We start from the raw sequence: 26,435 nt of genomic DNA on the forward strand, positions 1-26,435 counted from the left end.
TGTATGCGGACAAACTAGATCTGGGGGACTGGTAGTGGTGCATCCTGGGATATAATAAGCTCAGCCAATAAGAGACTTCGCTCTTTGGCATAAGCGTGCCGAGTCGGAGCCGAGGGATCGGCTCCGAACCCATCAGTCAGAATGTAGGCGAGATGGATCCCAAACATCTGAAGTTATGGTGAGTACATAACTAAAAGTTAATCATGTCATTCAAAAATGGGGGTTATCCGCCCCCAACCATAGTTGCCATATTGTCTCCTTCCTTTCAACCTTATTTTTCATATTACCTCCTCTTAAATCCTTTTTTACTTGTTCTAAATAGAGAATGTAAATTTTTTATACAACTGACGTTTCACTGAGTGTCTATAAAGAGCATTATTTTCATCTTTGATCTTTATAGCATAACAATGTTCCTTTATGCGTTTATTGAGATATCTTGTAGTCATTCCTACATAATAGGCAGGACAGCCTGAACATAATGCAATATAAACAATATTACTGGTTAAACAATTATATCTACCAGTAATACTTATAGTTTTGTGGTAATGCTCTAAATTAATGAAAGGCCCCTCCAAAATATGCCTACAGGCACTACAGCTATAACATTAAACATACCATAATATTTCATCTACCTGTAGCATATTTTTAATGGTGTTACCTTTCTTATACACAAACTTAGGCTTATCTCCCAAAACAGCATTTAGATCACTGTTACCTGCTATTATTTTTCAATTACTCTGTATGACAGATTTAATATTTTCACTGTCTGCTGACATCTCTATAACACACCTAGGCAATTTCTCACAGTACTTCGCAGTGGTGTTTCATTTGTTAATAGTTAGTCCTCTTACTAAAATAGGAGGGAAATCCTGTTCTGTTCTATTCTTAATGTTCAAAGCTATATCTTCTAATAACTTGGTTGGATAACCTCTGTTGCTAAACAACTTCGTGATGAAATCAACCTCCTCATTAAAATCAGTCTCATTACTGACCATTCTTGATGCTCTTATATACTGGCCCCTTGGAATGTTCTTTTTTATAAAATTGGGATGGTTGCTTTGAAAATTTAAATAATTGTTTACATATGTTTTCTTCCTATATATTTTACTAGAAAACTTATTTTCCATTCCAGGTTAATTCCACATCTAGAAAACAAATTTTATTTCCAATTTTACTAACTGTGAAACTTCAACTACAACTAGCATTAATTTCTTCAAGAAAAGAATCTGAAGTAATGTTGGTTCCTTTCATGATAAAAAACAGATCATCAGTAAATCTACAGAAAAACATTACCCTAGGAAAAAAAATAAGGGAGGGTAAAATGTCCTTTCCCACCATCCCATGACCAGTCCTGTGAAAGCTGGGGCTACTGCAGCCCCCATTGCAACTCCTTTAAGTTGTTTATAGTGCTTTTTATTAAAAATAAAATAATTGTTTTCCAATAACAGCTCTGATAAACCTTGATATAACTTAATGGTGGAACCATTCCAGGTGGTATATTTCTGTAAAAAATTACATACAAACTCAACACCTTCTATCTGGGGAATCAAAGTGTATAAAGATGCAACATCTACTGTTAACATGATTAAATCTCTACTGGCTAAATTAGCTGATTCAATAGTCATAGAAAAATCTCTTCTTTGATCCAAAAAAGACCAAGAGTCTTATATAAATGAAGGCAGACTTTGGACTAACGAATATAAAACAGAATCCAAATACAATGAAATACTTTCAGTTATACTACCTGAAGCTGACACTATCGGCCGAAAGGGGGGTGGGGTGGGGGTTGCTATATTTTTATGAATTTTGGGTATACCAAATAGTGTAACTACTTTGGGATTTTCCACTGAAAAGAAATTGTATAACTCAACAGACAAATTCATTAAGAAATCGTACAAACAGTATTGTACATATTTAAAACTTCTCTCAGTGGTGTTGTATGTAACTTCACAATATTCATTTTCATTAGTTAACAAACTTTCCATTGCCTTGTTATAATCAGTAGTCCGCATGATAACTACCCCACCCCCTTTATCTGCCTTCATAAAACTTAGTTCATAATCATTTCTAAGTTCAACCAAAGCTTTCCTGTCTTCTTTAGTTAAATTAAAAAATGTTACACTAGGTGTATTATATAACACAGACCTTACATCCCTCTCACAAAAACCTTTAAACACTCTTAACGTAGAATGTAAAGAGGGATTGTAAGTGGAAGGAACCTGTTGTTGAGAGACATGAGTGCATGTGTAATGTTGTGTATCCTGGCACCTAACAGACAGCTGACCGTGAATTTCTCCTTATCCCACCAGGTGAGTTGAACGTCTGTGTCTCTCACAGTGGAGTCACCTATGATCAAGATATTAGTTTGTGTTCTGCCTTAGGAGCTTGTTTGGTGAGACACTGGTGCATGCGTTTTTTTAAGTGTACTATGTTCAGCTGGTAATGTATTAATTGAAGCGTGCTTATGTTTGGGAGGTCTTTGATCTTTAGGTAGGCTTCTGGTAAGAACCTCCGCATATGTGGGTTTGGGTGTTGTGTGTGTGATTGGTGAAAGTGTGTGAGCTGACAGCCTGCTTAATATCTGATATTCTGATTTGTACTCATGAGAACATAGATTCTTAATATAGATGCATCTCTGACATATTGAACTTGTGTGAAATAGAAGTAATGGGTTATCAGTGTACATGAGGCAATTGCTACATTGCCTCAAGATGCCCAAGTTGATCAGGCTAGCCGGAGAAATGATGAGAAATTGTCCGTCTGTAATACTAGGTATAGTACTATGATCAGTACTGGGGAGAAGACTAGAATGAACAGGTGTGGCTGAGGGACTAGTAAAAAGTGCTAAGCTGCAAGAAACTTAGTGGGTGGGACTTGTGTTGATACTTCAGAGGCTCAATGTAGTGCCTGTCCGGGCAGTGAAGCACAGCAGTGAGAAACCTCAGATGGAACACAAGCAGTTGACTAAAGGAAAATATAGCTATCTGGGACTTTGTGTGTATAACCTCCAATGGTAAGCCTCACTGCAACAGATTTAAAACACTTTAATCAATTATAGCGCACAAGAGTAGGCTCTGGGCCTCACCACTGAGGTGGGTCCTTAGCTGCAGTCTTCTCTGACAAGGGTGCAAGGGAGGCCCTCTTTTGTGGAGGAAAGCTGGATTAGTGCTCAGAAACTGCAAAAACAGACTGGGTCCTGCATATCTGAACCAAGTCTGTGCTAGGCCAAAAAGTGCAGCTAACAGCAAAAATACACCTGAAGTACAGGTCAAAAATAACACAGTAAATAGCAGTTCAAGAAGTGCAGATGAAGTAAAAGTGATACTTATTTTGCAGCAAAAAGCAGTGGATGCTTTGGATTACACAGCCGATCAGTTGCTAGTTGCCAAGTTGTGTGCAGCTCTGGTAAACTGAGCTCCAGCCTGCGCAAACACGGGCAATAAATAGCAATGAAATTTAAGCAGGTTTAAAACACTCTAGACAATGATAGAGTATGAGACTGGGCCCTGGGCCAACAATCACCACTCAGATGGGTCCTTAGCTACACTCTTCTCTCACAAGAGTGCAGGGGAGGCCCTCTTTTGTGGAGGAAAGCTGGATTAGTGCCTGGAAATTGCAAAAACAGACTAGGTCCAGCAAGTCTAAACCAAGTGTATGCTAGCCTAAAAAGTGCAGCTTACAGCAAAAATAAAGGAAAAGTACAGTTCAAAAATAATAGCATGCCGTAAAAACAAAAAAAGTACAAGAAGTTCTCAGTCTCTTACATTCTGTTATCTCAGCAATATAACCCTGGTGTACCCAAACCTAAAGGCCCTATATTAGCAGCCTGAAGGTTAATAGTTTTTTCCCATACTGGGACATATTTCCAGCAGAAGTACTGTCTGTGGCTTTTGCAGCAGGCCAGGAAGCATATGGCTAGAAAGTGTTACCTGACAAAAGTGGTACAGAGTCTTTGTATGGTGGTATCACAATGGCACGCTGCCTATGGAAGCATCATTCTAGGACATATTGCTATATTTGGCAAGCATGTTTGGTATGGGCCTCACATACTCATCTGTCAAAGTTCATCTCTCAGTTTGTCTTCCCTTGGAGCCTTCATTGACTTTTGTTCTTACAGTCAAACTGTTTCTAAAGTGGACAAGCATCTTCTCCTTGCAACCTTCACTTTCATAGAATAACTGATTCTACCCTCCCAACCACCTTTATTTATGCATTTACACTTTGTTGACTGGATTAGTTTCACTAGGCCAATGGACCATTATCAGAGGAGACCTGAATGGTATTCATACTGACTTTGAAACATTCCTATTCGACTCCTTTTCTAGAAGATCTTGCTTCTGGTGGCAGTTATCTCAACAAGGAGAATTTCAGAGGTGCAGACCATCTTTTGGTCTGTGGTTGAGCATGAAGTTGTATCCTCAGCCCAGGGTGGCTTCTCTGAAACTCTGCTCACCCCATTACTGCATACTGTGCAGTTTCACCTGGGCATTTAACCCTTTTGTGTTAGGGTCATCTGTTGTTCAGCCATCAGTGATAGGTTTTCTGCAGGTGAGTGAGCTTGGGAGTTACCACTGCTGTTCATATGCAAGGTTTGTATGGGTTAGGCTGTACCCTATTACATGCTAAAGTCACATTTGTAGTTTGGGTGAACAATGATATGTGGCCTTGGTAACACCCCCCCCCCCCCACCCAAGGGTAGATACTCCTTCCCCTGATCATCCCATTGGCTCAACCCTGCAATTGTTCTGAGCCCTGGTCTCCACCACAGCTATGGAGTCTGCTCCCAACTGTACCTAATCCCCATAGGCCTTGCCATTTGGGGGAAGATGGGCAAACAGCCTCATCCACTTTTATTTAATTTATTTACATTGTTTTGACTGAGTAATGTACTTTGGAAGGAGTGTGAGTTAAAGGAAAGTGGGAAATGAACAATGTTGTTATATTGGACGTATGACAGTTAATAAAGAAAGACGTGAAGTATAATGTGTGTAAATGGGAAAAATATGGTTTAGTTGAAAAGAAAACAATGTATGCCAATGTCTTAATCAATAATTTAATAAAAGTGTTAAAAATGATGAGCTGGTTCAGCCAGCTAGTTGGTTACCAGCTTTTTATCCAAAACCCTACTAACCTGTAAGGGTTGTGTAGTGGCTGATCTATTGCACTGAAAGAGCAGAAGGTTTCGGTTAGTCTTCTCAGAGAAGCAGAACATGCCAGTATTCAAGCTGACTCTAAATTTCTGGCAGTACTATACTAGCTTCTGTTGCGACTGCCATGGCAAACCCCCACAGGGAACAGGTTAAAGTTCACTCCACTGGAGAAGCAGCTATCACAGCTGCCATTTTCAGAAACTTTTTTTTCTTTTTTTGTTAGATCTCTGATCCAGCTGGACCATTTTCAGGCTTAGTTTGGGAGATTACAGAAAAAATATAGTAGAGGAGAAGAGCAGTAAAACAGTAATCAGAAATAGTAACAGTGTTGTTGAAGGTAATTGCAATGACATTCAAAGAGCATGTGATCAAACATTACAAAGCATTAAGTGATTCTAACATATCTGTACCCAAGTAATATTAAATACAAATTAAAGAAGAAAAAAAGAGGGAAAGGAAAGTGGTGGATTGGGAGTGGTAATTATGTGTGAGTTGGATAGTGGATGGAGAGGTTGATAGTAAAGGAGATCGAGTAAGGGGAGATTAAAGATATAGATGGCAAACATGGGTATGTTGACAGAGAAAAAAGGGACCTGAAATATTACTGTTGATTGCAGGGAGAGGAGGCTAAGGACTGGTTCTGCTGTCAAGATGTCAACAGAAAGCACCTGTGAGTCTGCTGCTTAGATTTCATCTGTGTCTTTTCTTGGCATAAATCAAATAACACCTTAAACTATAGCTAGGATTACTTATTTATCTCATCCAGAGTTCAGTGTGTTTTTTCTTTGTTTGTATTGACTGTTTCACACATTTGCCACTGAGACTTTTTTTCCCCAACACGTCAATCCATTAGTATCTTTCCTGATGTCATTTATTTGGCTCCAGGACTGAAAACAGATTTGGGGACACAAACACTTCTTGTTTTCTTATAGCCTCATCTCTTTTGGGAGGGCATTCACACTTTAACCCGACTAGGGTATCTGCTTCTTGTAAGGTGGAATGGTTACACTTTATGGTGATTACCTTTTCAGGCAAAAATAATTAAAATCGCATGGACTGCTTTTCCTTTTCTACCAGCATCCTAATGATATCCTTAGCTCTGGGTAGGAGACCAACTGCACTTTGGGATGTACAAAGCTCTGAAAGTCAAGACGGATGAATGAACATCTTGCTGTGGTTGATGATGCATCAATGATCCTTGCATTTGAATTGTCACTGTTGTTATGAATATGTTGGTATTTCTGTATTGTATTCAGGTTTCTTTCTGGTACTTACAGGCAGCAACACCACTGGTATAGAGGGATAAAGAATTAACCTGTGACCAAGGTAACCTGAGTTTGACTAGCGGCATGGGCACCTGTTGGAGCTGGAGTGGAGGGGAACAAAGATGCATCTAAGCTGACTTTGTCACCCTTTCAGGGTAGGGAATTGGGGCACGTACCTGGGCACACTCCCTGTTTAAAAAAAAAAATCCCCAGTAGTGATGAAAGAGCACTGGGCGATTCTGTGTACAATATGTGCAGGGCCTTTGCTTGTACATACAGCACTGTGACCCATTGTATGTAACCCACTAGATGTCTTGAGCATGTATGGTGGCCACCTGGGCTTAAATGTACAAAAAAAAAGAATGATGGTGTGCTTGAATCTTGTCTCAGGTTAATGAATTGGCTGTATGGCTGTCAGAGTTGGGGAGCATAAGGGTCTGTACAGCAGACAGGAGAGCATGGCTTGATGGACTGTATAGAGGAGCAGCCAAAATAAATACAAAAATATGAAAAACAGCAGGTGGAGGCCTGTCAGATCTGAAAAGGTTTCTTAAAGCAATCATTTTCTGAATGTTTGACTTAATGAACTTATTTAATACCTTTCATAGACCAGCAAACCTTGATAGGTACACTGGACATGGAAGGTGCGTATTTTTAACGTCTCTGTTAATTATTTTCACTAAAAAACTCCCAAGACTTTAGATAAACTAGTTCTACTTCTATTTTTTAGCCTTCCTGTCCACGTTAGCTTCTCTTCAGCTTTTACCTTCTAGGGATGCATAATATATATAATAGTCCAAGATTTGTTAACACCTTCATAGTAACTCTCAAGATTTGCAACTTTTTCTTTCCTTTGCCACACAAAATTACTTTTAGAATTCATGGTCATCAAAGACAAAGTACTTTATGATACCTACATGTAGAATCCAGATGCTAAGAACAGTTTTAAGATTCAGTTATTTTTACAGTGCTTCTTGTTTAAGACAGAATCAGAGACTGGCAGGTTTGAGTGCTTTCACTGTGGCAGTTCCTTGGGCCTCAGTCTGCGATTCGTTTCTTCCTGCATATTCACAGAGGCAGACATAAGGAACCATGCAAGTAATTCTTGCATGATTTATGGAACCAATCACAAATTCTCAGAACAGCTGATATAGATCTTGATGGTCAGTTCAAAAGCTTTTGCTTGATAGTCTAAATTGAATCCACTGTAATGCCATTTTCCTCCAAATATTATTTCTTGATAGTGAGTACTTCAGATTATGGATGGTAGACTTGTCTAGTATTTTGGAAGATACAAGTTATTTGTTCTTTAAGCAAGATAAATTAACGTGTTTTCTAAACAGAGAAGCAGAACAGTGCTCTTTACACACAAGTGAGAATTGAAGTGGACAAAACATTATGGTTGAGTATAACAGTTCAGTGGAGGACTCTGTTGACATAATACTTTATAGCAAAACTAAGTACTCAGACTCAGGCATTTTGGTCTCTTCAGCATTGCCCTTAAGTTTGTAAAACAGACAATTTCTCCATTCCATGGATACATCTGCTCATTACTTTTTTTTTTTCTCATTTTTGTGTATCTGTAGGGTACTGCTTAGAATGAGGATAGACAGAACAGATGTAATTCTGGTGGCACTTGTATGAGTTGGCCACCATTGTTAATCTTGTATGCAGCCTCGGAGGTGTGTACCTTTATATTTCCCATGTGACAGGTTTTAATGCCTTAACAGCAAGGGTCAATTAAAAGAAGCACACCTAAAACAATCCTGCCTTTGCAAATTTAAGATTTGTTGATAATCTCTAATAAAGGGTCAGAATTTACAGAAGTTATTTTATATGGTAAAAGAAGTCAGAAGACATTCAAGAAGAGTGTCTTATTTGGCCATGTAAAAAAGGTTTTCTTTTTGGGCAGAGAACATATCTACTGACCCTAGGGGTAAATGGATATAAAATATGAGACAGGCTTGTCTTGCTCAACAAGGTGCACATTTCTGTATTTTCTGTTCTGTGTACCAGTACTTCCACACATTTCTGTGAGTCCAGCAGTGAAACATTTCTGAAAGTAATCCTGTACCATAGACCTATAGGATCATAGGAAGTTACTAGGCTAATGGCCGTAGGGCTGTTACAAGCTTAGCCAAGTTCTGCCCTTATTTCCATGATCAGCAACTATTGCCCTTATCCAAGAGGGACACAGGTGGAACCCCCGGAGTGAATTTATGGTTACCCATCCAATCGTCCAAATTGTGTTTGAAGATGGCCAATGAGGTGCTCTGTTAGACATGAAGTGGAAGTCTGTTCCAAAGGTTTGGTAACCTCTGGGAGACTAATCTGTCCTCCCAGCAGGTTCTCTTAATATCACATACCAGGTTATGGTCTTTAGAGCGAGTAACCCATGTACTATTTGACTTGCGGATATGCAGCATTTCCAATAAAGCAGGGTCAGAGATTGCCTTGTATGTAAGGCAGAGATAACCTCTGAGTAGTCTGTATTAAACAGAATAAAGTGAAAGTGATTTCAGATGATCCACATAGGAGAGATGCTGAAGACCTTGAATTTTTTTGTGAGGAACCTTTGTGGTCTCTGCAGTTGCTGCAGGTGCTTTGAAAGGTACATACCAAAAGGGGAGTTGTACTCCCGTTATTGGCCTGATGAGGGAAAAGTACAAGGATGTTATAACTTCTCTTTTTTTTTTTTTCTGGAGGCAATGTCCTTACTTTATGAGATGAGTAATATAGAATGCCCTTCTTACCACTGTGGAGACATGGTGATCAAAGGTAAGGTTGCTGTCAACCTGTGTGCCCAGGCCACTCACCACTGAGTGCATACTTAGGGGGGTCTATATTATATCCTTGAACGCTTAAAAAAGTGAACGCTGATTGATCGAACTTATTTTCGCGAAACTGCAAAATATCGAAGCAGCAGAAACTCAATTTTTTTCCTAGGGAAAGAATTCGGTTGTCCGTTTCTGTTGCTTCGGTATTTTCAGTGTTATGGTGGAAAGTTACCGGTCGGATTCAGGTAAGTGTGCGATTGTGTGGATGTGAGTGTTAGGGTGATTTAGGTGAGTTAGGGCTCGGGTGTGTGTGCGATTGAGTGAACATGAGGGTTAGGGCGGATTTAAGTGAGTTAGGGTTAGGGAGCGAGTGAGGTGAGTGTGCGATAGTGACGGACCTTAGGGTTAGGGTTTGGGTTAAGGTAAGTGGGTAGTTAGTGGTGTGTGCATAGATGTTCTTCATCTCACATTGCTGCAGTCCTTACATATGGGGTAGTCCGCTGTCCTCGGTCGGCCCGAATACCAAAGTATTAGGCTGACGTCGGTCATGGGCGCTCAGATCTGACATCAGAGCGTCAGAGTATAAAAGCGCATGACCGACATCATATCCTCAGTCTTTTTTGCCGCATGGTCCGATGCAGAAGCAGCGTTTGCAAGTGCCGTTCGGCGTTCTGAAATTTTCGTATTCTGAGTTTCAGACCGAAACCAAGTTGGGCTAAGTACCCCGTTGGGGAATATTTTTGTTTTTTCTTGCCTCAGTTAATTCCGGATGTCAGAAAAAGTGAATAATTGTATTTCTTGTGGGAAACAGATACCGCATAGGGATTACCACTCTCTTTGTATTCCTTGTTTGGGTCCTGAACACGACGTAGTCGGGTGTCGCTTTTGTGCTAGGTTTAATAAGCGCACCATTAAACGTAGGTTAGATTGCGCTAGGCTTGTCTTGAAGCGGTGTAATTATAATATGCCGTCGGATCCTCCGCGCCGCTACCAAGAAGCGCAAAGACAAATCTTTAAAGTCCAGGCAGGATGAGTCGTCCGTTCCGGACGCCGGTTCTTTAGAACCTACGGTGGAATCTGTGGATCCAGCCGAGGTTTCAGTTGAGTCTCAGGGGGAGGCTTTGATTTTGCAAGATGTGGCCTCTCAGGAGTCAGGTCAGGCTGAGGGGGCCTCTCGGGTTGCTGTTCTCCCTTCCTTGCCTAAGGTGGTTAGGCCTTCTCCTTCTGTCTCTAAGGCTCCTTCCAAAGGCAGGCCTGGTTTGCCTTCCACAGGTGTCAGTCCTAGTTCTGCAGGTTCTGTGCCTAAAAAACACATGCTTAAAATGGCAGAAGATTTAATTTCTTTAATCAGAGGTTCTATGCCCCCTCCTGATAAGAGGCCTAGGGTGGAGCCAGAGGTGGAAACTTTGGAGCAGGCTTCAGATTACTCAGAGTCTTCGGCTGAAGACATTCAGGATTTTCCTCCTTATTCTGATTCAGACGCAGAGGATTCCACTCCTTCTGCTTCTCCTCCAGAGGATTTTTCTTTTTCAGAAACCCTGCATTCTATGAGGGAACATTTTAAATGGGAAGGCCAGGATTTCTCAGATTCACGAAAGAGGCTTAGGGAATTTTTGTTTTTACCACAGCATAGGCCCTTGGCTATACCTCCTGTTTTGGATGTTGTTCAAGACGTTTTCTCCGAGGCTTCCCTTAATCCAGACTCTCTGCCTCCTGCGCCAGTTAAGCCAGACAGGTATTACAGAGTGCCTGAGGCTCATAAATATCTGTATAAGAGTCCAAGGGCTGACCCAGAAACTATTAGCCAGGGACCTAAGGGTGTCAGGGCTTCTGTTGTAAAGAATCCAGTTCCTATAGATAAAGATGCTAGAGCTTTGGATAGTTGGGGTAAGAAAGTGTATACCTCTTCCACTTTAGCAATGAGGGCTTTGAATTGTCAGTTTCATATGTTGAAGTATCAGAATTTTCTCCTTACTCAACTAAAATCTAAAGTGGATGCTTTGGCAGAGGGCATAGAGTGTAAAGAATTACAGGATTTGGTACATGCCTCTGAACAGGTGGGTAAGCATTCTTTGCAGTGTGGTTTCGATGCTTTACAGGCTTCTTCCAGGGTGGCTGCCACTGGTTCTGTTATTCGCAGGCACGCCTGGCTTAAGGATCAGAATTTGTCAGAGCATGTTAAAACTAGAATTTTGGATGCTCCTTTGCAGTCTGAAGTTTTGTTTGGTTCTCCTGTGGAGTCTGTCTTGAAGAAAATGGAAGACAAGGCTAAATCTATGCAGACTGTTAAAGATTTTTTGCAGGTGCAGCCTCCTAAGTTTAGCAGGAATTGGCCTACTAAGGGATGGGCTTATCCTTCTTCTGATTTACAGTCTAGGGGTAGATCTAGACGTGGTAGGGGCAGAACTCAGAGTTCTTTCAGGCCTAGAACATGGAGTTCACCTGCACAATCTGCAGGTGAGGGCAGAGGCCAGTCCTTTCGTAAACAGGCCCAATGACCTGCATCTTCAGCTGCCAGATTCTTCCTGTCTGGCAGCTCCTTTGGGAGGAAAGTTGGCACTCTTCAAGCAAAACTGGCTTTTAATCACCCAGGACAAATGGGTGTTGGACATTATAGACCGAGGCTACAAGTTTTATTTCCATACATTGCCTCCTTTCAAAGGCATGCCAGACGTTCCTCCTCAACAAAGGGTAGAGGCTCACAAGCAGATTTCTTTACTTCTTCAAATGGGGGCCATACAGCAGGTCCCTCTGTCAGAAGTGGGCCTAGGATTTTATTCTCGCCTGTTTCTAGTACCAAAGAAAGGAAAGACTTGGAGGCCAATTTTGGATTTATCTATCCTCAACACATACCTGGACATTCCAAAATTCAAAATGTTGACGTTGCAACAACTTCTACCTCTGTTGGGCAAAGATCACTGGATGGTAACTCTGGATCTCAAAGAGGCTTATCTTCATGTTCCTATCAGGCCCAGTTGCAGGAGATACCTGCGTTTTCGGGCTGGGACTTTACATTATCAGTTCTCTGCATTGCCCTTTGGCTTATCTACTGCGCCCAGGGTGTTCACAAAGGTTCTGGCTCCAGTGATAGCCTTCTTAAGGTTAAGAGGAATACAAATTTATCCTTATTTGGATGATTGCCTGATTCTTGCTCAAGACAAGTACGAGCTTCTTCATCATCTACAGTATGTGATGGCAGTGTTAAGGTGCCTAGGGTATTCTGTGAACGAAACAAAGTCCAGTCTAGTACCCTCTCAGGAAATGTGCTTTCTGGGTGTGAGACTGAATACAGCTTCCCAGATGGCCTTTTTGACCCCGGACAAGCAAAAGAACCTTACACTTTACTTCCATCAGTTGTCTCTACGGTCCAGGCTGACTGCAAGGACAGTCCTTCAAGCCTTGGGGTTCATGGCATCTTGTATTCTGGTGCTTCCCAATGCCAAACTGCATATGAGGAAGCTACAATGGTATCTCAAAAATGTATGGACACAACACTGCCAAGATCTGGACACTGTCATTCAAATAATACCTTGCATTCAAAAGGAATTTTTGTGGTGGGCTCAGGAATGTCACCTAAACAAGGGACTCTCTGTGACCCGACCAGAGGCGAGTCAGATTTTAACGACAGATGCCTCGGACAAGGCTTGGGGAGCACACCTCAATGGAAAATGGGTTCAAGACACGTGGCCTGCCAGACTTCAACATTTACATATCAACATGAAGGAGATGTTAGCAGTCCAATTTGCATTGATGGCTTTCAAGGATTTACTTCACCCAGGGCAAGTGTTGATTCTAACAAACAACACAACTGTCATGTGGTACATCAACAAGCAAGGGGGAACCTATTCGTACCCTCTTTGCAGGCAAGCAATGATTTTGTGGGAGACTGCTCTCAGTTTACGCCACAATCTTCAGGCAAGGTTTCTACCAGGAGCACAGAACTCCTTAGCAGATGTTTTGAGCAGACAGATAGTGGATCCCCACGAGTGGAAATTGGATCCTCATGTATTTCGAAAATTGACAGTGATAGGGGGAACTCCAGACATAGATCTGTTCGCTTCTCCACTAAATTTCCAGTTGCCAAAGTTTTGCACAAAAATGTTTCATCCCACAGCTTGGAAAGTGGATGCTCTATCATTCAGTTGGAGCAATCTTCACGTCTATACCTTTCCGCCTCTGCCTCTCCTCTCCAAGGTACTCTTGAAGGTCAGACAGGACAAGCCCTCCATGATTCTGATAGCTCCAGATTGGCCTCGACAGCACTGGTACCCTCTGCTGAGGAGTTTAGTACGGGAGCCTCCATGGCTTTTGCCTTCGATTCCACACCTTTTGTCTCAGGAGGGCAATCATTTCCTCAATGTCAGGATTCAGTCCCTGCATCTAACAGCCTGGCATATTCGATTCTAGAACCTGGAGGGTCGCAGCTTCCACAACAAGTTTTGAATGTTATTTTAAAGGCCAGAAGGCCTAGTACAAGGAAAGTTTATGCTGATAAATGGAGGAGATTTTTAATTTGGAGCAAAACAAAGAGCTTTGACGTTTCCAGGCCTGATTTAAGTGTTTCTCTTCAATATCTTACAGAATTATTAGACAAGGGTTTGTCTTTCTCCTCTATAAAAGTTCATGCTGCAGCCATTTCTGCTCACTATGACCCTCCATTATTCTCTCATTCTTTGTTTAAGCAATTTCTTAGAGGGGCAAAGAACATAAGACCCCCACGTAGAGCTCCTACTCCTGCCTGGGATCTCAATTTTGTGTTGGAAAAACTTACTTTACCTCCTTTTGAACCTGCAGCTACTGCTGAGTTAAAGTTTTTGTCTTGGAAGACTGCTTTTTTGTTGGCCATTACGTCTGCTAGAAGGGTTTCTGAATTACAGGCTCTTATGGCAGTTGAACCCTTCCTAATTTTTCATAAGGATAGGGTATCTCTGCGTACTAATCCTTCTTTTATGCCTAAAGTGGTTTCAAATGTGGCCTTGAACCAATCAATTCATTTGCCCACTTTTTATGCAAATCCCCAAAATAAAGGGGAGAAAATTTTGCACACTTTGGATATTCACAGGCAGTTGCGTTATTATTTGAGCAGGACTAAAGGGTTCAGACAGTCTCAGCAGTTGTTTGTTTCTTTTGCTTTAGGTTCTCAGGGGAAACCTGTTTCAAAACAAACTATTTCTAAGTGGATTGGCTTTTGTATTGCTTTTTGTTATTCTCATCATGGTAAGGAGATTCCGGCTGGAATCAGACCTCACTCCACTTGGGCTACTGCCACTTCTACAGCTTTTTTAAGGGGAGTAGCTACTAAAGATATTTTGGAAGCAGCTACTTGGAGTTCAGTGCATACTTTTTCTAAACATTACCACCTTCCTCTTTATTCCAAATCTAGGGCTGGATTTGCCACTGCAATCTTACAGGGCATTTTGGCAGCTCCTAATGCTGTATGATTTTGCCAGCCTCCCTTTACCTCTGCTTTGGGATTCTACCCATATGTAAGGACTGCAGCAATGTGAGATGAAGAACATAGTACAGTTTTGTACCTACCATAAATGTAGATGTTCGAAGATCCACATTGCTGCAGTCCAATTTACCCTCCCTCCTTCCCCTCTGTAGTTTGGAATGGTTGTATGGTTTGGGTGGTAGCTGTTATTTGTACATGCCTTTTGGGAAGTATTCTATTTTTGGCTGTGGCCTTTCTTTTTAGGGCCTTCTGACATCTGGGGCAAGAAAAGACTGAGGATATGACGTCGGTCATGCGCTTTTATACTCTGACGCTCTGATGTCAGATCTGAGCGCCCATGACCGACGTCAGCCTAATACTTTGGTATTCGGGCCGACCGAGGACAGCGGACTACCCCATATGTAAGGACTGCAGCAATGTGGATCTTCGAACATCTACATTTATGGTAGGTACAAAACTGTACTTTTAGTGTAGGGTTAGGTATCAGATTTTAGGTGTATGTGTGTGGATTTCTGTTTGTTTGGTGTGCTTGTGTTGTGTGTATGTGTTTTGGATCAGCGATTTTTTTTCCCTGGGAAAAAAATCGCTGATCTGACAGTTCGAGATTGTAAGCTTTCGCTTAAATTAGGTCGATCAATCAGCGTTCGCTTTTTTAAGCGTTCGATGATATAATATAGACCTACTTAGGGTGTTGCTATTGATGTGGTAGTTAGAAGGAACATCGCTCTTACTGAAAGGGATGATGATACATTTTTTTGCACTGAGTTTAAGGCAGTGACCGACACCAATCATTTGTTTGCGTAAGACCCTATTATAGGATGCTGACATCATTTGGAGATTTTATGACCACTCCCAGTTTGCAGTCATCAACAAACTTTGTGAGCCGCAGACCTTTAGCTTTTGCTTGTACTTTGGCGAAATAGATTCTAAACAGTAGAGGTCCCAGGACTGATCCGTGTGGAACACCATTGGTTATAGGTCTGCTGTTGGAGGTGAACTCCCCTATTTTGACTATATGTGTTGTATTAGTGAGCCAGTTAGTGGCCCATTTAATGATATAAGGGTTGATACCTAGCTAGGTGAGTTTGTCAATGATGTATAAGTTGGGGATAGTGTCAAACGCCTTGGCTAAGTCTGGATAGGATGTATGCACAGATTTTCCTCATCCAGAGCCTTGGTGATTTTCTCAAAGATGTCCATCAAGTCTAACTGGCATGATCTCCCTTTGACAAATCCAAACTGTGTAGGGTTAAGTGTTTGGAGATTACCTACATCTCTGTTGATAAGTGATTAGTCTATGGTCTGGTTAGATCAGACCATAGACTAATCACTCTGGATATCCACATTCCGCCCCCACCCCCAATCAAGGAAACCACCATGAAAAACTTTTCAAAAGCAAACTAAACGTTACTTAAGACCGAAGTGGAAAGGTTCACAGCCCCCATGCTAAAGGACAATGCTGTCCAAGCTGCTGAAACCTTTACAAAGGCACTCTGAGCCTCTGGAGGAATGCATGGATCGTGCTATCCCAAGTAAAACCAAGACTCACTCCTCCAAGAAAAGGAAACCAGTCTGGTGGACCCCTGCCATAAACAAGCTATACAACAGAAGGAGGAAACTAGTACAGAAAAGAGTAAAATCCCAAGAAGGAAAGACATCCCTGATCAGTATCAGCAAGAAACTATGATCTCTCATAAATCATCCAAGGCTAGTTTCAAAAGAAAAATTGCCAATGACTCCAAAGATAACCACAAAGCGTTCTTTAGCTATGTCAAGAACCTAAGTGGAAACTCTCAGATCTGCTCTGAGTTAGTGCAGAATGGCACAAAATACACTGAACCGACTGATATTGCAAACATTCTGGCAGACAGGTTTAGTGCAAACTTCACCCCCACCCCCTAAAGGGCCCATAACCATACCAGAAGAATGTAGGGGCCCCATCAATCACCGACACACAGGTTAAAACAGCCCTATCCCAAGCCAAAAACACAGCTTCAATGGGACTGGACGGTGTCCCAGGCTGTGTCTTACAAGAGCTCCAAAATGAACTAACCCCTCACCTAAACACAGGCTACGTACCCACAGAGTGGCGCACAGCAACAGTTATCCTGCTCCACAAAGGTGGAGCCACAATGGACCCCGGGAACTATCGCCCTATAAGCCTGACTAGTCTGGTCTGCAAGGCTATGGAACGCATCATCATGGAATTCATTAAGAGACATTGGGCACCTCCAAACCTTAGACCCTACCCAGTTTGGCTTTGTTAAGGGCAGATCATGCCTTCTAAACCTGGTGGATTTCTTTGAGATGGTTACCAAGGCATTAGATGAGGGAAAGGAGGTCCACACAGCCTACCTAGACCTCGCAAAGGCTTTCGACACAATTCCCCATTGTAGTATTATAGACAAGCTCACCAGCTTGAACATAAACCCCTACGTCACGAGATGGGTTGCCAACTGGCTCATGGATAGAACCCACATGGTGAGAGTTGCAGGTTCTATGTCCGACTCTAAACCGGTTACAATTGGCATCCCCCGGGGCTCAGTCCTAGGACCCCTCCTGTTCAGTATATACTTCTCAGAGGTACTGACAAGCATAGGAGGACTATGGCTGACCAAGTTCGCAGACAACTGCAAACTAGGGGCCATAATTGATTCTCCGGCTGATACGGACACCCTCCAGATGGGTCTCACTGAGACAGATACCTGGTGTCAAAATCATGGCCTCAAGCTAAATGCCAAAAAGTGCATAGTCATCCCCTTTGGAAAAAAACAAAGTACCCGCAAACTACCACATAGGTGGTAGTCCCCTGAATACAGAAAATGTAATAAGGGATCTGGGGACCCAAGTAGATAGTAATCTTTCCTTTGATAATCATTGCCAAGGTGGTTAGAAAATCCTTTGTGGCCCACCCAATCACAAAAGGGTTAGCATCTAGAACAAAAAAGGTTATTGTGCCTCTCTACTCATCACTCATTAGACCCATCATAGAATACAACACCCCATTTGGGATGTACCTTACAAGACACCTGCAACAGCTGGAAATGCCACAAAAGTACCTCACCAAGAGGATTACTGGCCTCAAACAGATGCCCTATAGCCCGACTCAAGAAACTCCAGCTGTACTCTGTTGCATGCCACTTACTCAGAGGGGATCTCTGCCTGACATACAAGGCCATGTCTAACCCACAATTGATGGACATGCTCCACCTAAAAAAAAAAAAACAAATCCCAGAGAGCCACACACTGTAGAGATATAAACCTCACCACAACGATAAATAGGACATGCTGGAGGGATAGATTCCTATCCCAGAGACTCCCCATGCTTTGGAGCAGGATTCCAATATACATCAGGCAGAGCCCCTCACTAACATTCTTCAAGAGAAACCTTGACAAGTGGATGGGAAACAGAAAATTTACCCCAGGGATCACTGCAGTGGCTCTGCTGGACAGTGGCGCAGGGAACTAATGGCTCTGCTGGACAGAGGCACAGGAAACTAATCTAAGGGGGTGGTGAAAGCCAACACATTCTGGCTAGGCTTATAAATGCCCTTGGGCAGATAGCCTAGTACTTACCTATGAACCTATAATGATTCGCCTCATGGCCTTGCAGATAAGGCTAGTCAGGCCAATAGGTCTGTAGTTCCCAGTGTCAGTGAAACTACCATCTTTGTGCAAGGGAGTAATGATGGCTGATTTCCATTAAGTTGGGACGAAGCTGGTGCTTAGAATACCCAATGGTGTTGCTAATTTTTGTTGGAGCCTATATAGGACGCAGCCTGGGAAGTTATCAGGTCCCATAGATGCTGTGTTTTTGGTCTTACTGAGAGTGTTTACGACCTGCTCTTTAGAGATTCAAGGTAGGGGACAGGTAGTAGGGATGTCATGAAGTACATGTGGCGGGGACAGGGGAGTGAAGTTTTCACAGAACCTGTCTGCCAACAGGTTAGCTATGTCCACAGGCTCAGTATATGTGCTATCATTAACTATCAGTTCGGCACAGATCTGGGCCTTTTCTTTTAGATTACAAATGTAACTAAAGAACGTCTTGTGGTTGTCCTTAGTTGTGGAGGCTAACTTGGGTTTGTAGTTTGCTTTGGAGGACTTTACAAGGAGACTTATTTTTTTGTTTAAGCTGATGAGGGAGTCTTTCCAGTTTAAGGCTTGCTCCCTCTTACTCTTAGACAGCAATTTCTTCTTATTTTATTGTAAAGCTTGTTAATGGCAGTTGTCCATCAGGCAGGTTTGCTCTTCCACGAGGAGCTTGTTTTGGTCCTGTCCGATATGGGCGAGTCAATGCAGTTATACAGGTGATTTGTATAAAGCACTGGTGTTAGAACTCTGCGTAGCTGCCAGTTCCATCTGAGGGGGGAGGTGCAGTGAAGCTATTTATACCATCCTGTAAGAGGTTATAATCTGCTTTGGAGAAGTTTTTAGTTTAGATGCTGCTGGGGGGGGCAGGTGTAGTTACTTTGAATGAGACTGAATTGTGTTCAGGTCTCACCGGGGAGCACCTCACAGTGGAATGCTACAGTGGTCCCCCATATTGTTAAGCACCAGATCCAGGATGTTGGCACCCCTTGTGGGGGGTGTCAGCCAGCTGATCCAGGGCACTGGAGTTAACAAAGTTGAGGAACCTGTGGGCAAGTGAGTATGAGGACGAGTAATTTTACCTCAGTCAGTGGATGGGTAGTTAGTCGCCCAAATCCTTGGTGTTCAGATGCATCATGATGTACTCAAGTAGATCCAAACAGACAGAGCGGATGTCCTGATTCATGGAGGGGGTCCTGTAGCTGGCAATGACTTGAATAGGTGTCCTACCTGGCAATGACTTGAATAGGTGTCCTACCAACAGCTAGTTGCACCTGATGTATCTCCAGGGAATCATACTGTTTAACCAATCTGGAGGTGTATTTATCTTTAATGAATATTGCTACACCACATCCTTTAGTTTTCACACTTTCAGTTTGTGGTCTGAATGTGTGGAAGGAGGTGTAATCTGGTATGGCTAGGGTGTTCTCAACAGCTTTGCACCAGGTCTCCATGACTGCACAAATGTCTGCGTCTTCCAAGGTGAGGACTGCTTCCAGTGAGTGCAGTTTCATGTTAAGGCTCCTAGCGTTTAGCAGCATAACCTTGAGGTTGTTTTTAGATGGAGTTTTTACCTCTAGAATTGTATCCTGGAGATAATGCCTAAAAAAGGCAGTATGGGCTTGGCAAGAGCCATAGCCAGTATCTGAAATCCCAAGGGTGACAGATGAAGACCATCTCTGGCAAAGCATCAAGGTTTGTCGATCATGTCATGCCAGGCTGACAGATAATGGATCCACTTAGCATGGCGCCAGATCTCTTTAGCATGTACTGTTACCTGCTTGTTGCTAGAACTTTGTTCTAAAAATGGAGCTCTGTAGTTGATAAACTAGTCTTAAAGTTTCCTTATTGGAAAACCCTATTTACTGGTAGCAGTAACTTCAGCCAGAAGGCCTTCTGAACTACTTGCCTTAAAAATGAAGAATTGTTGCATTTTTGCATAACCGTATTAAGATTTTTGTGATGAAGTACCCTTCCTTCTTGCCAAAGTGATATTTATTTCACTTAATCAGTCTGTTTATTTGCCATTGTTTCTGATGCATGACAATACATGAAAAAAATGATGTACTCCTTTTTTTTTTTTTATTGTCCATTAGGTCTTATGCTATGGCTCCCTTTTTTTCCACCCAACTAACCTGTTTACTCTTCACTTGGTGGCCGAGAGACAAGTACCTCCAGCCTAAATGAAATCCCTTTGGTCCATTTGTTCCCTGGCTAGGTTGCCTGATCAACCCATTTGTTCCCCAAAGAGATGGGAGGTAGGTTCTAGGTAGCAGGCCAGTCTGTTGGACCCAGTGGACCCCCCCCTACACATACACTTCCTATGACGGTTCATTGGAGTTGCTGACTGGAAGGGCCATGTATTCTTATGACCATATGGTCATCCTCGTCCTGTGGCAGTGTGTGCTGTACAGGCTTGAACTCCTTGGGTGAACACACAGTGCTCCTTCTAGGTATCACCAAAATAGTATGACTAATTCATCCCCCCTCCCGGATGGATGAGCCAGCAATGGTTGCTGACTACCAACCTTCCCACCCTTCTTCCTCCATTACTCGTGTCACTAGTTGAACTTGGGCTGTCTGGGTTGCAGTCAGGGCTTCCCTCTGTGCCATGGGAGTGGGAATGATTTATCACACTTTAAATGGTCACAAGCAACATGGACGGGAAGCTGTAATATTTTCATTGTGCACTTCAATTCTTTACACTGTTATGCATTATGTAAAATGGAAAAAGATGTCTGAAAACTGACATACCTCTTTTATGTGAGAAAATTAGTGTTGCCTTTGACCCAGTTGACTGGCCCGTTTTATGCCCTTTAGTTATGACAAGTACAGCAGAACTATGGAGGGTACTGTTTCAGTTCACTAAGGCTGCTGCTACTTTTGCTGCTTAATTTAAAATGTGTCGCATCATAATATATGTGAGGTTGAAATCTAGACAGAAGTGCATGCTTAACGGTATTGGCTAGATGAGCATTTGGCAGCAAGGTAGGTATGGAAACCGTAGTGTTACAGTGGATCCTTTCATAGATACAAAGCCTGCTACTTTGGATTTGTCATACAACTGTTTAGGATTTTGCCCCAAAGTTACTTATTTTTTACAGGATTCCACAATAGGGAAATTGCATATAGTTTGTTTTGTGGGAGTCATTACAGTAATGTGTGATATTGTTAGGTTTTAACAGGTTTATGTTTGAGAAACTAATATTGCAGCAAATAAAGCATTTACAACAATATTTAAACTTTTCAGGTGCTGAACCCTTTCTACATATTCCAACTCTTCAGTGTTATTCTTTGGAGTACAGAACAATACTATTACTATTCGGGAGCAATTGTTGTCATGTCTGCTGTATCTATTGTGAGTTCATTGTACACTATTAAAAAGGTAAGATATTATTCTCTTTTGTATTATTTTTGAAGGTCTACCATATTGTTTCTGCATAAGTTTTAAAAACTGGATTAGCTCAGTGAGACAAGAGTCTTATTTTCAGGAAAGCAATTTGATATATATAAAATGTTATGCATACATATATGTATGTATGTATGCATTTTATATATATATATATGTCTGCTGTATCTATTGTGAGTTCATTGTACACTATTAAAAAGGTAAGATATTATTCTCTTTTGTATTATTTTTGAAGGTCTACCATATTGTTTCTGCATAAGTTTTAAAAACTGGATTAGCTCAGTGAGACAAGAGTCTTATTTTCAGGAAAGCAATTTGATATATATAAAATGTTATGCATACATATATGTATGTATGTATGCATTTTATATATATATATATGTCTGCTGTATCTATTGTGAGTTCATTGTACACTATTAAAAAGGTAAGATATTATTCTCTTTTGTATTATTTTTGAAGGTCTACCATATTGTTTCTGCATAAGTTTTAAAAACTGGATTAGCTCAGTGAGACAAGAGTCTTATTTTCAGGAAAGCAATTTGATATATATAAAATGTTATGCATACATATATGTATGTATGTATGCATTATATATATATATATATATATATATATATATATATATATACACACACACACACACACACACACACACACACACACATATACACAGACACGCGCGCGCACAAACCTCACTCTCTGCAGATTATAAAGACCGATTCTGAGGTTGCACAACAGTGGAGAAAAGGCATAAACCCTTCCCTAGTATAACTTCGATGATGTTAGCATTTTTTTGTCTATGTGTATGCGTTTTATTTTTCTGTTGATATTATGTGTTTAGATTATTTTTTATATGTGTGTGTATGTGTATATATATATATATATATATATATATATATATATATATATATATATATACACACACACACACACACACACACACACACACACACACACACACACACGCACACACACACACACAAAATCCAAAATTCGAAAAATAAGCAGGATGTGGAGAATGATATATTCATCTGATAAGTGTTGGGGGCAGGGATCTGAAGACAGTGGAGATCTTACTTGGAGGATTCCTGAAGTGGCACATAACATGTGAGATAGGCACTTTCTTTTGTTCTTTGCACACACTTTATCAGCAATATCTTTTGTTGGTGCTATTTCCCCCACCCCATGATCTATTTTGTGCATTATGCATCCACTCTTTTAATTTTAATGTCTTTAATAGCTATTGGTATTAATTAATAATAAATTTTAATTAATTACTAATACTTTGCTTATAAGTTAGCTCCTTTATTTTGTAACATATTGAAGGGGTCTTTTCACCTTCTCTTTTACTACTGCAGTGAAACGATCTTTTAAATTAATTGTTTTTTAGATCTGCATGCATATATTGTGGTGTTATATTTTTTATATTTGGCTTCAACCTGTTGTAGTCTTCAAATCATGTAATTTTGACTGAGGCTTGTGTGCCTTTCAGCATCATTACCTTTTGTTGTGATTTATGGATTTTTCACTCTACCCCCCTCCCCTTACTATTATACTCTTGTGAGCTCACCCTCGCTTGTACACATTACCTTACCAAAATCCCTTTCCCTAGCATTTCTACTACACAAAATGTACATGCACACTCTCTCTCTCACACATGCACATAAACACACACACAAACCCTCCACCCAAATCATCACATGTGCATACACCAAAACTGTCACCTTAACCAGCTGTTACTCTAACCGTAACCTGAGAACATTAGCACATACATTCCAAAGCCTTCACAAACACACACTACTAAATTTGCCTCCTTACCTTGCCCTTACTTTAACTCTAACTCACACGCACATATCCCTAATGCAGAAACTTTCAGTATATCCAAACGTTTTGGCCATAGAACAAAATGTCAGTTACCTTCACACAAGCACACCTCATGCACTACAAGAACAGTCAATAATTTGACATTCAAAACCTGCTGTGATCAACAAACAGGGTTGTGTCTCTTTCTACTTTGTCATCTTATTTTTGCTTTTGTTACTTGTTCTTAAAGTGTTCAGTTGCATTTATTGTGCTGTATTTATTACTGCCTGTTAGTTGCCTGATTAACCTGTAATTGTTACTCTAAGCTTCTCAGTTTTGATTTAAGTATTTGGGCTTCAGGCCAGTTATTTTACATTAAGAAGGTTTGCAGTCTGCATTCTTGTGGGAGGAGAGGGTGGCCTCTGTCTTCTGAGCTGCGAATTGCTGGACAAAGGCTTATTGTATCTGTTGTTTTAAGTGTCTTTGTTCTGGTTTGAGCACTTGGGTTCCAAACCATTTATCTTACATTAGGAAGATTTGTGGTCTAAAGTCTTGTGGCAGGAGAGGATATTCTGTACTCTTCTAAGCTGGGAATTTCTGGTTGAAGACTCATTGTGTCTGTTATTCTGAAAGTGTTTTAATACTGTTTAAGCACTTGGACTCCAAGCCAGAAGGGTTGTGGTCTAGAGTCTTGTGGCACGACGGTATGGCCTACACCCTTCTGAGCTGAAAATTGCTGGTGAAGGCCTATTGTACGTGTTATTTCAAGTGCCTTTATTCTGGTTTAAGCACCTGGCTCTAAAAAACAGTTGTTTTATATTAAGGAAAGTTTGTGGTCTAGATTCTTGTGGCTGGAGAGTGTGGCCTACACCCTTCTAACGTGGGAATTGCTGGTGAATTGTGGCTTTATTGAAACTGCTTTTTGCTGTTATGACTGATTTTCTGTACTTTGAATTTCTAGTACTTCTGCATTGTATAGCACAGGCTAGTTTCAGAATTGCTGAATCTAGACTGTTGGGTATCACTTGAGAACTAAAACCAGCTCTTCACTGAAATACTGAATGATCTGAGCCATCTTTTGCTTCCAACTAACTATAAGTGTCTGCTTTTGCTCTTGTATTCAACATTTAATTTGTGTTTGCATTCTAATGGCTGCTTGAATTGTCTGAACTGTTTTTTGCCACGTTTTACTGTATACTGTACTAGTTCAGCTGTAGCATAGCCCAGTTCCAGGTTTGCTGTTTCTGGATCTGTATTGTAACTTCTGAACATCAAATTCAAGTCATCCTTGTAGGTGAAGGCCCTTCTGCACCCTTGTAGGAGGAGAGTGCTGTCTGGGTCCCATCTTATTGAGGGTGATTGGCGTAATGGTCAGGGGTCTTTCACTAGTTTGAGTTAAAAGGGTTAGCTCTAGTTTTGTTTAAGGCCTGCTTTTGTACTTGTGTGCGTGTGCCACACCATCATGCACTGCCGCATAGCAGTGGTCACTGTTGGTGATTTAGACGCAAACGATTTGCTTGTTAAATTTTCCCTTAGCACTTAGCTTGTGGTCCTCCAGAGGTTTTTTGCGGCCCTGCTCTACTGTCAGGTGGAATACTAAGCCTAGCCTCAGAGGTACTAACACACCTCTCACCCACTAGCCATTGCTAAGTACTACCTCTTTTCCTGACCATATAAATTTACCAAACACCATGGACGGACAGCTTCCCACAGTTTCTCCAGCCAGCTTTGTCGACATGGGCATCCTGAGGCAGTGTAGCAACTGCCTCATGCTGACCGATAATGCTCTACTCCTAGTCCACACAAACTCAACATGTGAAAGATGCAGCTATATTAAGAACCTTGAATCCATGCTGTCTCACACACCAGTTAGTACATATGGCAATGAGCAGGCTGTCAGCATGCACACCTCACCTCCTACTCCACCCAAACCCACATCATACATACCAACATATGTGGAGGTCCTCACCAGAAACATACCTAACCACCAGAGACCTCCCTAACACAAACACAAGCACACTACACGTACTTCCTCTGCAGAACACAATAAACATAATAGCTCACTTACCAGTGTCACACCCCTCAAGCCCTTAAGGCAAACCACAAAACCAACCATATTAGTTATAGGTGATTCCATCATGAGACACACAGATGTCCCTGTAACCAGGCTGGTTAAGGAAAAGGTCACAGTCAGCTGTCTTGTCAGGTGCCATGATGCGCCATATCACACATGCACACAAGTCTCTCAACACCATGTACTGGTATGACTCGGTCATTGTCCATGTTGGTGTGAACGACTTGAGATGAACCTCTCTGGACTATATGAAGAGATATGACTGAGCTCTCAGACTATGTGTCTAAGGTAGGTATGTCCCTAGCCTTAACCAGCATTTTACCTTAACCTAAGATGATGCCTCAATACAAACAGAAAATGATTGACTTCAGTAATTGGCTTTGTTTCTTTTGTTATTCTAAGGGGATCCAGTATCTATCAGCCTGGCATGACATGATCGACGGACCTTAGTGCTTTGCCAGCGATGGTCATTATCTGTCACCCCTAGGATTTCGGCTTCTGGTGGCTCTTGCCACCCCCATAGTGCCTTTTTCAGGCAGTGTCTCAAGACAAAATTCCTAGCATAGCAACTCCATAAAAACAGCCCCAAGGTTATGCTTCTAAATGCTAGGAGTCTTAACACGAAACTGCACTCACTGACAGCAGCCCTCACCTTGGAAGATGCAAACATTTGTGCAATCACGGAGACCTGGTGCAAGGCTGTGGAGAGCACCCCAGCCATACTGGGTTACACCTCTTTCCACCCATTCAGACCATAATGTGAAGGTGTGAAAACTAAAGGAGGCGGTGTATCAATTAAAAATAATTACACCTCCAGAATGCTTAAACAGCGTGATTCCCTGGAGATATTGCAGGTGCAATTAACTGTTGTTGGAGACCTATTCAAGTCATTATCAGCTACAGGACTCCCT

At 41.5% G+C, this 26,435-nt stretch overlaps 1 protein-coding gene across 1 annotated transcript in view; it reads left to right on the forward strand.

Annotated features, from left to right (window-relative positions):
• Positions 1–26,435, forward strand: part of ATP13A3 (ATPase 13A3) — a 2,707,264-nt gene that overhangs the window by 788,966 nt on the left and 1,891,863 nt on the right. The window contains exon 9 of the mRNA XM_044070296.1: positions 21,489–21,623. Coding sequence (XP_043926231.1) covers positions 21,489–21,623 — 135 coding nt within the window. The remainder of the gene's footprint in view (positions 1–21,488; positions 21,624–26,435) is intronic.

Source organism: Protopterus annectens, chromosome 4.part1, assembly GCF_019279795.1.
Source record: "Protopterus annectens isolate FY-2018-M chromosome 4.part1, PAN1.0, whole genome shotgun sequence".
In the NCBI taxonomy this organism is placed as follows: domain Eukaryota; kingdom Metazoa; phylum Chordata; order Ceratodontiformes; family Protopteridae; genus Protopterus; species Protopterus annectens.